Source organism: Chelonia mydas, chromosome 3 (genome assembly GCF_015237465.2).
Source record: "Chelonia mydas isolate rCheMyd1 chromosome 3, rCheMyd1.pri.v2, whole genome shotgun sequence".
In the NCBI taxonomy this organism is placed as follows: domain Eukaryota; kingdom Metazoa; phylum Chordata; order Testudines; family Cheloniidae; genus Chelonia; species Chelonia mydas.
Window position 1 is genome coordinate 202,058,838 of NC_057851.1, and position 12,278 is coordinate 202,071,115.

Below are 12,278 nucleotides of genomic sequence, written 5' to 3' on the forward strand. Positions count from 1 at the left end.
GGTTTTTAAGGTCAGGCTTGACAAAGCCCTGGCTGGGATGATTTAACTGGGAATTGGTCCTGCTTCGAGCAGGGGGTTGGACTAGATGACCTTCTGGGGTCCCTTCCAACCCTGATATTCTATGATTCTATGAAGCTGGCACATTCAGTCTACAGAAAAGGGAGATGTAAGCAGTTGCACTCGCTGCCATAGCACCCTCTGGTGTGGGAGTATGGCACTGCGGGGACCTTCGCCTCTAGGACCCTCCATTGACTGCCACTTTGGCCCAGCAATTACCTGGTTCTCTCCACCACTTAGTCAAAGGCTAAGTCACATATTGCTCAGGACCCCTTCCAGGGTAGCAATGGTCCAATCAGAAGCCCAAACACGCAAAGCTTCTGCCCCTCAGGGGCTACTCCCCAACCCCATCCTCTAAGCTCAGTCCTGAGTCCAACCATAGACTCAATAGTCCTTGTGTTGGGGCTTTAGGCTCCTTCCTTGGGGCTAGTAAGGGAACCCTGACCCACCCTCTGATCAGGGGTCCTCTGATCCTTTAGCTGTGCTGTTATTTCCCAAGGCCATTTCCTACCTCCAAGCCCCTTGTGCTGTTTCCCATAAGCCTGTGGTTAGTACAGCCTCTCCTCTGGATCCCAGACTCCTCCCTTGGCCCTCCCAGCTCCTTGCTCCAGCCCTGGGTCACTGAGCCACAGGACTGCCTTTTCCAGTTCAATGTGAAGTGGCCCTTGAAATACGTGTTAACTTCTTATGCTAAAGAATTTGTTCCACACTGTATTTCGCTGTGACACTCTGAGTAACATTTCCAAGATCTGAAGAAGAGCGCCACATAGCCCAAGAGCTCGTCTCTCTCAGTAGAAGTTGGTCCAATAAAAGATATTACCTCACCCACCTTGTGTCTCTAATATTACGGAACCAACACGGCTACAACAACACTATTTATTAAAATAAAATTTTCGCCAGAAATGGAGTTTGTGGGGAAGTTCGTGGCTGCCTTGTGCTACAGAAGCCTTCTCTCCAATTTCAGGCATTGCAGATTTTGGAGGCCACATCCGTTCTTGTGGTGCCGGATTGGCAAAGAGAGATGTCATTCCAAGCTGCCGATGGGAAACCAGGCATGTATGTCACAGAAGTTTCTGAATGTATGGTGACTAAACAGTACATCTTACAAGTGGAGTGGTTTGGCGAGCTAACAAGGTGGCCCTGAAATAGATGCCCTTCCCCGAAATGTGACGAATAAATCTCGAGTTCCTGCTACAGAAAAAGTTTGCAGTAATTGGCATCTGGGATTGGGTCAGAATAAATGAGGGAATCAACAGGATGCTGCGTTAGCGTCCACATGGGTTAGTGCTTCCGCATGGCTTCCAACAGAGCCTGCATGCAAACATGAATAACCCCACTGCCAGGCCCCTTCTCCCTCTGGCAAATTTCTGGGATGAATTCAAATTCCCAGTCATAGTTGTGACTGATTTTGTCACCCATGGAATGCATGGATGACATTTAACAGAAATGAACTACATTTGAACCTCTTCCCCCTCCCCACCCCACATTGTTCAGTCTTGTCAGGCAGCTCCTTACCCAGGGGATTTGTACCATATGTAACAGGACTGTTGCCCCCTTACTAACATTCAGTGGGGGTGTTTTGGTTAGCTAGCTCCTGGTACTAAAAGGGGAAGGGTCTATGGGAAACCAGGACCCTGAGACTGATAGTCCGCAGGAACAATGGGGACAGGCCAATGCTTCAGATCAGCCTGAATGACAGGGTGGGCAGGCTAATCAGAGAGTCAGGAGGTCAGGGAGGTCCCGTCCTCCGTGTGAGCTGGATTTGCCTGGGTCAGACAGAGTGGGGTCGAGCTAAGGAGAAAGCAGGGGACCAACCTAAGCTGGGGAGCAGAGCTGGGCCAGATCCAGAGGGACCAGAAAAGCAGCCCAGAGAGAGCAGACCCTGTCCTGGGAGCAGAGCTGCAGCCCCAAAGCTAGAGGCACAGCCCAGAGAGAGCAGACTTGCCCTGGGAGCAGAGCTGCAGCAACCAGAGCCAGAGGGGCCAGAAAAGCGGCTGGGTGCGATGAGCAGCTGGGGAGACCGAGGGGGACCCTGGGCAGCAGGCCTAGCACAGGGAGACGCCTCAATGAAGAGGCTCTGCAGGCCAGGCTTGGATCATAACTCCTACCACTTAGAGCCTGAGAGCGAGTGGCCACCACCAGAGCGAGTGTCCAACCCGCAGCATCCCTGCAGCACAGCCAGGGCCTGAGCAGGAGGCCTGGGACTTTACAAGGAGCGGACTGTGAACTGCCCGGACGTTCCAGAGACACTGTTTGTGATGTTCCCTGCCACAGAGCGGGGTGATGTGTTTCCTTTAACCTTTCCCATTTTTCCTTATTCTTTTTAAAATTAATTGTTGATTAAATAACTTGCCTTTGCTTTAACTTGTATGTAATGGTCAGTGGGTCAGAGACGTGCCCAGTGCAGAGAGAGTACCCCGGAATGGGGACACCCTAGCCCCTGTCCTAGGTGACCACAGCAGGGTTGGGGGTTGAGCCCCCCAGGAATCCTGGGCCCAGCCTTGTTGGGGTTATGAGGACTCTGCCAGACAGGAGAGTGGAAGGGGAGTCCTCAAGGGCAGGGAGGTTACTGGGTAAAGGAAGTGGGAGCGAGGACTCAGATCCTTTCGCTAGCCCACTTCACCGGGGTAGTGCAGAAGCCAGGAAAGTTCCCCACAATAGCGGGACTATTCGCCTGCTTACACATACATACAGGGAAGATAATATAAGGTTCTGATTTTAACAAACTGGTCTGTACTAGCAAAATGTAAGCCTTCCCAGGCTTGTAGATGCCTGTTTACCTATTGCATTTCCTTGTCTCCATTTTGAAATCCACATTGCTGTGGGAGGTGACATGAAGGCACTGGGATTCACTCCACCATTACTGGATACACGCTGCTAGCCGGGACTTGTAATAACTTTTGCATTGGTTCATAGAGCAGAAATCCCTCCCATTCTTATATGAATAAACATAAAAATTGAGCCAGAAACTTACCAGGCTCTGGGACGGCTTCTTCCTCTTTTGTCTCCGCTGCCAGTTCCGTGGTGGGCTGTTCCCCGGAGGGATGGGGCATCCAAAAGCTCCTCCTGAGTATGGCCCCAGGATGTGCTGCAGCTGCTCCTGTGGCAAAGTCTCCTCTAGTACCAGTTTCATCGGCAGAGTCACTTCATTTGCCTCATTCGGCACCTGCTGCTGGCTCCCATCGATTTCCATGCTGTCTTCTGGGGCCAGCAGGGCATCAGCCTAGCTGACCAGGTCATCATGTACCACTGGTGGCTTCATGCTTGGTGCATTCCCCAGCACTCAGTCGAACTCATCATAAAATAAGCATGATGTTGGCGAGTTGCCAGAGGTGTGGTGGTGGTCACTGGTTGTCCAGTACTCGGTCTTGAGTCTTTTAATCTGTTCCCTGCACTGGTCACCGGGCTGCTACATTTCAAACACCACTAGCTTCTTCGCTATTTGCTGATATGCATGGTCATGCCTGGTACTCTTACTAAAATCAGTTGTTTTGCTGGCCTTGCACCTGAGATTAACCAAAAGCTGGCTGTGCCCCCATGACCAGGGTGCAGTGCGCTTTGTAAAGGACTTCTGGTCGATATCTAGTGCAAATGCCAAAGGTTCTCCTCAGATGTGTTTGCAGCTCTGCAGTCAGAATAAAATGGAAGGGTTAAACACCAAGCTGCTGTAGTAGAACAAGGTGAAGGGGGGTGCGTCAGTTTCCTGAAAATTGTTTGGAGAGTCTTGGGAGAGAGAGGACAAAGGAAGTGGGCCTGTAGCATTGCGGAATACTTTTAGTGGACTCCAAGTACCCAAGTCTGGGGGCGGGAGGGATTGCTTCTACACTGTAAAACGATAGGGCTTGAACCCTGGGTCCTGGCTTGACCCTTGCTCTGATCCTCCACTGTCTGAGCCCAAGTCCAAAAATATTTTGTATAGATGGAAACCAGGTTAGGGCTTAAGCCTGAGTCTCAGCCTGGGCTTACAATGCAATGCAGATATAACCTGAGGCTCATCTGATTGGTATAAGAACTGCTAGTCCGGCACTAAATACAGCACATTTCCTTGTCATGGGTGAATGATACTGTTCATCTGGAGCAACAGAGCCAAAAGTGAAAGGAAAAAAATAAAGATCAATTTTATTGGTCAACGCAATGCAAGTTGGTTGGTTGGTTTTTGTTTTTTGGTTATAGTTGCTTAGACCCTAGGTCTGCTCAGCTGCTAAAACTGACCTACGTGAGTAGACCCACTGCAGCATTAGAGAAGACCAATTTAAAAAATCTTGTTATTTCTTGTAGTGGGCAAAACTGAGAATTCCCAGCAGATAAAAGGTCAATGAGCCTAGTCATAAACCTAAAGTTAAACACACGCATAAGTCTACAGAACAGAGCCTTGATTTGGAATGTTTACACCCAATTTCAGAGTGCATATTCCTATAAAAATAAAATACATGGATTATTTTCATTTATGAAGAAATCCTATTTTTGTATTATGAGGAGATTAAGTTGGCTAGATCTGACCACTTTTGTTATGTGTTGGGTTGGAGTGTTTATAACTTTGCAAACTATGTTAATAAGCTATTACAGAAGGTTTTTCCTAAATGTGAATGTTGCAGCCATGCACACTGGGGTTTCCAATCACAGTAATTTTAATAATACTGGTTCTGATCTTTGGACAAGACCCTACCAAATCTCAGAGAGCTAATTGGAAACGCTTTAAAAAGTTGAAATTCCACTAAATTGTATGTATTTTTTTAAATAAAAGATTAAATGATAGTAGGAACTTTGGAGTAGGAACCAAGTATTTTGTGGGGGGAATCATTATGTATTGAGCATGATCAGCAGATATGCGCAAACAACCTGATCAACAAAAAAGCAAGCACATATCATCCACCTGGCTTGCACTTGGAGCCAGGCAGGCAAGCCAGCAACACCTACCAGTACAATTCTCAGCAACAAGCTAAGTGTTATTGTTACTTAAAAAGTCTCTGATATCATATCTTATGTTGTAATAGCAAGTTGGCAACAGCTATTACAAATTCTTTATCTCTAAAACACTTCTCACTCTTTAATGTTTCAAGGAATAAGAGCTCACTTTGTCTCAAGGCACTCTTAGGAATATGGTCCCTACTATTTCTAGTGTTTGATTTGACTGAGACTAGTTGAAAACATCAAAAGCAATTGCTTAAAGTTATTGTTTGAGGCTCTCTTACATCAATTCACTTGGACTTACTTGGTCGTACAAAAGAGAAGTATGCTGTGATGGGTGTACCAGGGCTTCCTGGCCTCCTGCTAAAGGTCCTGCAGTCCTACTAAACCCTCCCCAGGAAAGGAAGTTGGGTCCTCCAGGACTGCCTAGAGAGGCCTTGTGGAAGCAGCCCATCAGAGACCAGCAGTCTTAGCTAAAAGTTGCTGCTGGGACTGGGTTCCTCTCCCTGCCTCACAGGAGCTCAAGGACTAACCAGAGTTTGGCTCTGGCTGCAATTACTTAAGCTGGCGGAGAGAGGATCTGAGAACTGTAACCCTGAGCTAAGGGGTGAAGATAAAGGGGTCAGGTGGGAAGAGACCCAGGGAAGTAGCAGTAGGGAATTGATGTGAGCAGTAAGTGACTGCTGTTTTCGGGTCCCTGGGTTGGAACCTGGAGCAGTGGGCAGGTCCAGGTTCCCTCCCATGCAAAGTGGTGTAAACCCTGAGAAGGTGACAAGGCCCATTTGGAAGCCTAAGAGAAGGACTGAATTTAAAGGACCCAGAGCTGGGGCTGTCGACTGATGAGGGCAGATAAACAGTTTGGTGGGATTCTTGTTACTTTGGAAGGGGGTTGTTTTGAGTGTGTGACCTGGCTGAAGGGGCAAGCTACTGAAAACCCACCAAGTGAAGCTGACACCCTATGGGATGCCAGGAGGGGGAAAAGGCCTGCAGTACTGCAAGTAGCAGCAGGGGGTGCTCAAGAGATGAGTTCCTCCATCACATGCTTATACCATTATTTAATTGACAATATGGTTCCTTGAAGTCTCACTAGGTAACTTTCCGTTACGGACTGTAGAGACCGAAGAGAAAAACAATCCTTGAGATGAAATCTCACCACTTCTTTTCAGCCCTGATAACCTTGGGGTAAGGGTGAGCTGTCCAAGAGTGTGATAGCTCTTCTAGATTCCACAGCTTCCCTCGCATGCTCAGCAAACTCTGAGGTCTCATGTGATGACTTCAGGCCTCATACACTGTTTTCAGGGATCACTGGAAGGCGACACTTAGGGCTTGTCTACACTGGCACTTTACAGCGCTCCAACTTTCTCGCTCAGGGGTGTGAAAAAACACTCCCCTGAGCGCTGCAAGCTTCAGCGCTGTAAGGTGTCCGCGTAGACAGTGCAGCAGCGCTGGGCGCCGCACTCCCCGCCCTGGTAGCTACACCCCTCGTGGAGGTGGGTTTTTCAGAGTGCCGGGACAAGAGCTCTCTCCCGGCGCTGTGCCGCGGCTACACAAGAGGCAGCACTTTAATGTTGCCAATGAAGATGCGCCCTTAGATGCTTGCCAAGGGGATCTCAGATTCTTTGCTGCTTCTGTCACTATCCAGTAGGTGGAAGTAGTATACAGCAAATGTTGTTGATCCTTAGAAGCAGAAGCTTTTTGTATTTTATTAATTTAATAGTTGTTTCTTATTTACCTGGACTATTAATTGGAATTCTCCCTCTTTTAAGCAATTTCTCTTAATATTTCAAAGTCATACACTGGTTAGGTGTATCTTTCACTATTCGTTTTCCTTCCTGTGCCATACAATTATGTCTCTTTTAGAATGCAATAATCACTTAAAAAGAAAGAAATCCTTTTGGTAGTTTCCCTGCATTTAGTGGACATGGGCCCAGAGTCACAAATGATTTAGGTGTTGCAGTGCTGAGCATTGCAGGACCTAACTTTTAGGCACCTAGAAAATTACAAGAACAATACTTGTATGCAGCGTCTGCTGTAGTTGTGTTGGTCCTGTGATATTAGAAATAGGGTGGGTGAGGTAATATCTGTGGTTGGACCAACTTCACTTTGTGAAACAGAGAAGCTTTTGAGCTTACACAGGAACAACACTGTGATCCACAAAGCTGAGCTCTGGGAGGACCCAGGTTCCCTAAACAATGAATGGGGAAAGATAGGTGTCTAAGAAGGGGTGCCACAAAAGGCAGGCCCTAGATAGGGAGCAGCCTAAAGTAGCCAATGGGAGATGGGAACAACAGAGGTGTGTGCTAACCCTTGCCCCTTTTTGCACGATGGATGGGTGTATAAGTCCTGACTGGAGTGAGGCATTTATTTCTACAAATGGGAACCTGCAGTCAGGCAGCTTAGGCCATGTCCACACTACAAGAACAGAGCAACTTACACTGGCATACAGCCGCTGGAGCTTGTATGCTGCCTGGGGGCGTGCGTGGCCGGCGGCTTGTGCTGGCACTGCATGGAGCCACTAGGCATGCTGGGGTCGATGCAGAGTGTGGTGCAGCTGGGTGGGTAGCCCAGCGTGCCAGCTGCCGGGGTATGGGGCCCAACTTCAGGGGGAGAGCCCAGGCATGAAGCCCCCCTGTGAGGAGGGGTCAGTTCTGTGGGGTGGGGCCGGGTGGGTCGGTGCCAGGCCCGGGGAGGGAGACTGGGCCTTGGGGGGGGTGGTGGTCTGGGCGGGAGCTAAATCACGGGGGGTGGGAGTGGGGGGCTGGGCGGGAGCTAAATCACGGGGGGGACGGGAGTGGGGGGCTGGGCCCTTGGGGGGGGGCTGGGCGGGAGCTAAATCACGGGGGGGCGGGAGTGGGGGGCTGGGCCCTTGGGGGGTGGGTCTGGGTGGGAGCTAAATCACGGGGGCTGGGCTCTGAGGGGCGTGCCAGACCCGGGGGCGGGGTGGGGGGCTGGGCTCTGGGGGGGGTGCCAGACCCGGGGGCGGGGTGGGGGGCTGGGCTCTGGGGGGGGTGCCAGACTCGGGGGCGGGGTGGGGGGCTGGGCTCTGGGGGGGGGGGTGCCAGACCCGGGGGCGGGGTGGCGGGCTGGGCTCTGGGGGGGGGGGTGCCAGACCCGGGGGCGGGGCTGGGCTCTGGGGGGGGGTGCCAGACCCGGGGGCGGCCTGGGCCCTGAGGGGGGCAGGCCCAGGGGTGGAGCTAGGCAGGGGGGAGGGGCTGGCAGCGAGGGGGCGGGGCCCGCGCGCTCCCGCAGAGCCCGGCGCGCTCGGAGTTCCGCCTGCCAGGTGTGAGGTTGCCATGGGAGCACTAACCCCGCCCCCTCTCCTCGACCATACGCTCAGGCTTTCCAGGGCGCTCCCTGGGATTGGCTGCCCGGCTGCAGGAGCCCCGCCCATCGGAAGGCGCCTTGGGCGGCACTGCGCCTGCGCGGGGGATTTGAATCGGCCGGCCCGGGCCGTTGAAGCCTGAGCTGGGAGGCGGCTCCCGCTGACTGTCCGGGCGGCCATGGAACTGGCGGCTCGCGCGCGGTGAGGGGCTGGCGGGGGCGCGCCCGGGCCCGGCGCTTCCGGAGGGGCCGCAGCGGAGCTGCTGCCCGCCGGACTCGGCCCCGCTGATGGGCGGCGGCTGGGGGGGGGAAGGGGAATGGGAAGGGGCGGCTGGGGAGAGGCGGGAGGAAGGGGGAGGGGTGGGGGGGGCGGCTGGGGAGAGGCGGGAGGAAGGGGGAGGGGTGGGGGGGGCGGCTGGGGAGAGGCGGGGGGGTGGCTGGGGGGGGGAAGGGGGCTGTCACATCCCTTTGTGGTGTTGGTGCCTGACCCCTGGGTCTTGCCCTGCCCCTCTCCTTAGTTGCTGCCCTGTGCCTAACTCTTGTGTGTGTCGCAGGGTGTTTGAAGCCCAGATACAGCGCTATCAAGGAGACGACCCCCTCGATCCCTGGGACAGGTTGGCATTTGCACCGCTTCGCTAATAGCGCGTGTCCTAAAACGCGGCAGGCGCCACATCGGTGACCTGTTCCTCTTGTTCCAGATACCTGCAATGGGTGGAAGGCGCTTTCCCGCTGCAGGGCGGGCAGCAACGCTATTCCGCTTCTTTAGAGCAGCTTGTGAAAGTCTTCATCAGCGAAGAGAGGTACCACCAGGATCCGAGATTCGTTAAGTACTGCATTAAACTAGTAGGTACACTTAGATATGTACTAAGAAGTGAAAATATGTGGGGAGTTTACCAGCGTCAGAAATAATTTGAAAATTAAGGCTGTCAATTAATTGCAAAAAGAACCAGGAGGACTTGTGGCACCTTAGAGACTAACAGCTTTATTAGAGCATAAGCTTTCATGGGCTACAGCCCACTTCATCGGATGGATAGAATGGAACATATATGAAGTGAGCGGTAGCTCAGGAAAGCTTATGCTCTAATAAATTGGTTAGTCTCTAAGGTGCCACAAGAACTCCTGTTCTTTTTGCAAATACAGACTAACATGGCTGCTACTCTGAAACCTGTCAAAAAAAATAATTGGAATTAAAAAAATTAATCATGATTAATCTCTGTTTTAATCGCACTGTTAAACAATAGACTACCAATTAAAATTTATTAAATATTTTGGATGTTTCTCTTTGCGTGTGTGTGTGTGTATATATGTATATATATAATATAAAATTATTTTTACAGTGCAAATATTTGTAATAAAATACACGGATATTTTATTGTATTCTGGGTTGTAATTGAAATAAGTATATATATTTTTATTACAAATATTTGCACTGTAAAAATGATAAACAAAAGAAATGGTATTTTTCAATTCACCTCCTACAAGGACTGTAGTGCAATCTCTGTTGTAAAAGTGCAATTTACTAATGTAGATTTTTGTTGTTGATGATACAGGGTTTTGTTTTTGAGTGCAGTTATGTAAGACTTCAGAGCCTACAAGTCCACTCAGTCCTACTTCTTGTTCAGCCACTCGCTAAGACAAATAAGTTTGTTTACATTTACAGGAGAAAATGCTGCTTCTTATTTAATAAAAACAAAACCAAAGAGCATGAGTTAAGTGAGTTCAAGGACATAAAGATAGAAAAGATTACAAGTAAAACAAAATATGCTTTCTAATAACTAAGACTTAACAAGCTACTATCTTGGTTCAAAGTAAAATCCTTATCACATGCTTCCTGCAAGATGACTCAAAATGGCTAACCATACTTTTTGGCCAGGACCTCTTCCGAGAAGAACAAAGGGTTGGCTTCCCATGTCTCCCCAAGCAAAAGATCTTAGGTGCTCTCTTTCCCTTACTCTATAGTCCAGTTCCCAGAGACTCCAACTGTCCCCATGGTTGGATTCAAGGACCCATCTTTCTCAGCTTGCACTTCTCTTCTGCATTTGTCCAGTGATGGATGCCTAAAATGGCTCTCTGTCCTTGCTTATCTCCCAAAGTTCGATGCTCTTGCTTTAGGAGGCAGGAACCCCTCCTGTGTATTCAGCTTCCTCATGGACACAGAAAGCTGAACTCATGCTGTTCTTCCCTTCCTGTGGGCTTCCCATCCCCCTGTATGTAAATGGAGCTTCCATTATTTTGATTCTACCATGATTAATTTACATAGGAGACCAGTAAATAGCTACCCACAATCCTGTCTGCATGGGAATTGTTCCTTCCTGTGTCTGGGACACACAAATTTTAAAACAGAATATCAATGAGTATTAATGTCATTGTACAATGTATGCGTTAATAACCAGTGTTACGGGCATTCGTAAAAGACCTTATATGATACAGATTATAACAATAGTGAGTTGTGATACACTGGGCTAGTAAGGCCAGCTGAAACTCACTGCTAGATATCAGGGTGCCCCTTGCCCTCTGCCCTTGAGCTGTTCTTAATGTCACACTAACATCACATTTTTAAATTCTAGTGTAGACAAGGCCAATTGGGGGGGGGGGGGGGTGGTAGGAAGGAGTCCATACTACCACACTGACTTCAAATGTTAGTCTGTCTTAATGAAGCTTGAAAGGGCTTTTCAGTCTTGTTCCGTTAATATGAGTGGAGAAATAACCTTTCTACCCACCAAGAGCTTGAGAGGTGGGCTTCTGGGCAGCAAGGCTTACTTCCTCCTTCCTCCCAAGTTTCCCTCTGCATCAGAAAAGTGGTTCAACTGTGCTACTAGAAAAAAGGATAGTCTTTCATGTGTAATGTACAGAATTTCTAGGTATGCCATAGACATAAGAATCAAACAGTTTTATAATGCAGAATGTTGGATAGCCTTAAAAAAAAATCTCTACTTCTGTCTGTAAATCCTTTTTGTCTTTTAATGTGCCGATGGGTATGTATGTTATGTTCTGTAGGCAGAATTCATCAGTGCTCCTAGTCAATTTTTTGACTATATCTACAGCCAAGGAGTTGGTACTAGGACATCTGCTTTGTACATTGCTTGGGCTCAACAGCTTGAAACTGAAGGGAATATACAGCATGCTGGTGCTGTTCTTCAAAAGGGTATTCATAACCAGGCAGAACCAATGGAAAATCTGCAAGAACAATACAGGTAGAGTTTTTTATTTGCTTTTTCTTGGCACATACATCTTGCAGATAGGAACTGTTCAAAATGTGGTATTCAGTGAAGTACTGAACCTGCCTAAATATACATCTTCCAGCAGGGATAAAGACAACTGAATTTCCTGTAAAAGGTTCACACAAGTTAAACATCAACACTTCCTCACTGTTCAATATGTCTAGACTTGTGGGTTACCTTTCTCTACTGACACTAAAGAGTTGGACTGCAGTGTCTTATTTGTGAAGATACAGTGGGTCCAGAACTTAACATAAGAATGGTCTGACCCAGTACGGCCAAAGGTCCATCTAGCCCAGTATCCTGTCTTCCAACAGTGCCCAATGCCAGGTGCCCCAGAGGGAATGACCAGGTAATCATCAAGTGATCCATTCCCTTTAGCTCATTCCCAGCTTCTGGCAAACATAGGCTAGGGACACCATTGATGGACCTATTCTCCATGAATTTATCTAGTTATTGTCTTGGCCTTCACAACATCCTCTGGTAAAGAGTTCCATAGTTAACGGTGGATTGTGTGAAGAGATACTTCTGTTTGTCTTACAGCTGCTGCCTATTAATTTCATTTGGTGACCCCTGGTTCTTGTGTTATGAGAAGGAGTAAATAACGCTTCCTTATTTACTTTCTCCACCCCAGTCATGATTTTATAGACATCAATCATATCCCCCCTTAGTCATCTCTTTTCCAAGCTGAACAGTCCCAGTCTTATTAATCTCTCCTCAAGCTGTTCCATACCCCTAATAATTTTTGTTGCCCCTTTTTTTTTAATCTTTTCC

General features: G+C 48.9%; 1 protein-coding gene and 1 long non-coding RNA gene across 2 annotated transcripts in view; one reads left to right on the top strand and one right to left on the bottom strand.

Annotated features, from left to right (window-relative positions):
• Positions 1-952: 952 nt before the first annotated feature.
• LOC122464869 lies at positions 953-5,801 on the bottom strand. The gene is made up of 3 exons (XR_006289265.1): positions 5,270-5,801; positions 3,032-3,682; positions 953-1,091 (listed from the first exon to the last, which is right to left on the bottom strand). It is a non-coding gene; the product is annotated as an uncharacterized LOC122464869 (long non-coding RNA).
• Positions 5,802-8,350: 2,549 nt separating this feature from the next.
• Positions 8,351-12,278, top strand: part of BUB1 (BUB1 mitotic checkpoint serine/threonine kinase) — a 42,274-nt gene continuing 38,346 nt past the window's right edge. The window contains exons 1-4 of the mRNA XM_037896355.2: positions 8,351-8,488; positions 8,841-8,900; positions 8,985-9,129; positions 11,284-11,480. Coding sequence (XP_037752283.1) covers positions 8,466-8,488; positions 8,841-8,900; positions 8,985-9,129; positions 11,284-11,480 — 425 coding nt within the window. The 5' untranslated portion in view covers positions 8,351-8,465. The remainder of the gene's footprint in view (positions 8,489-8,840; positions 8,901-8,984; positions 9,130-11,283; positions 11,481-12,278) is intronic.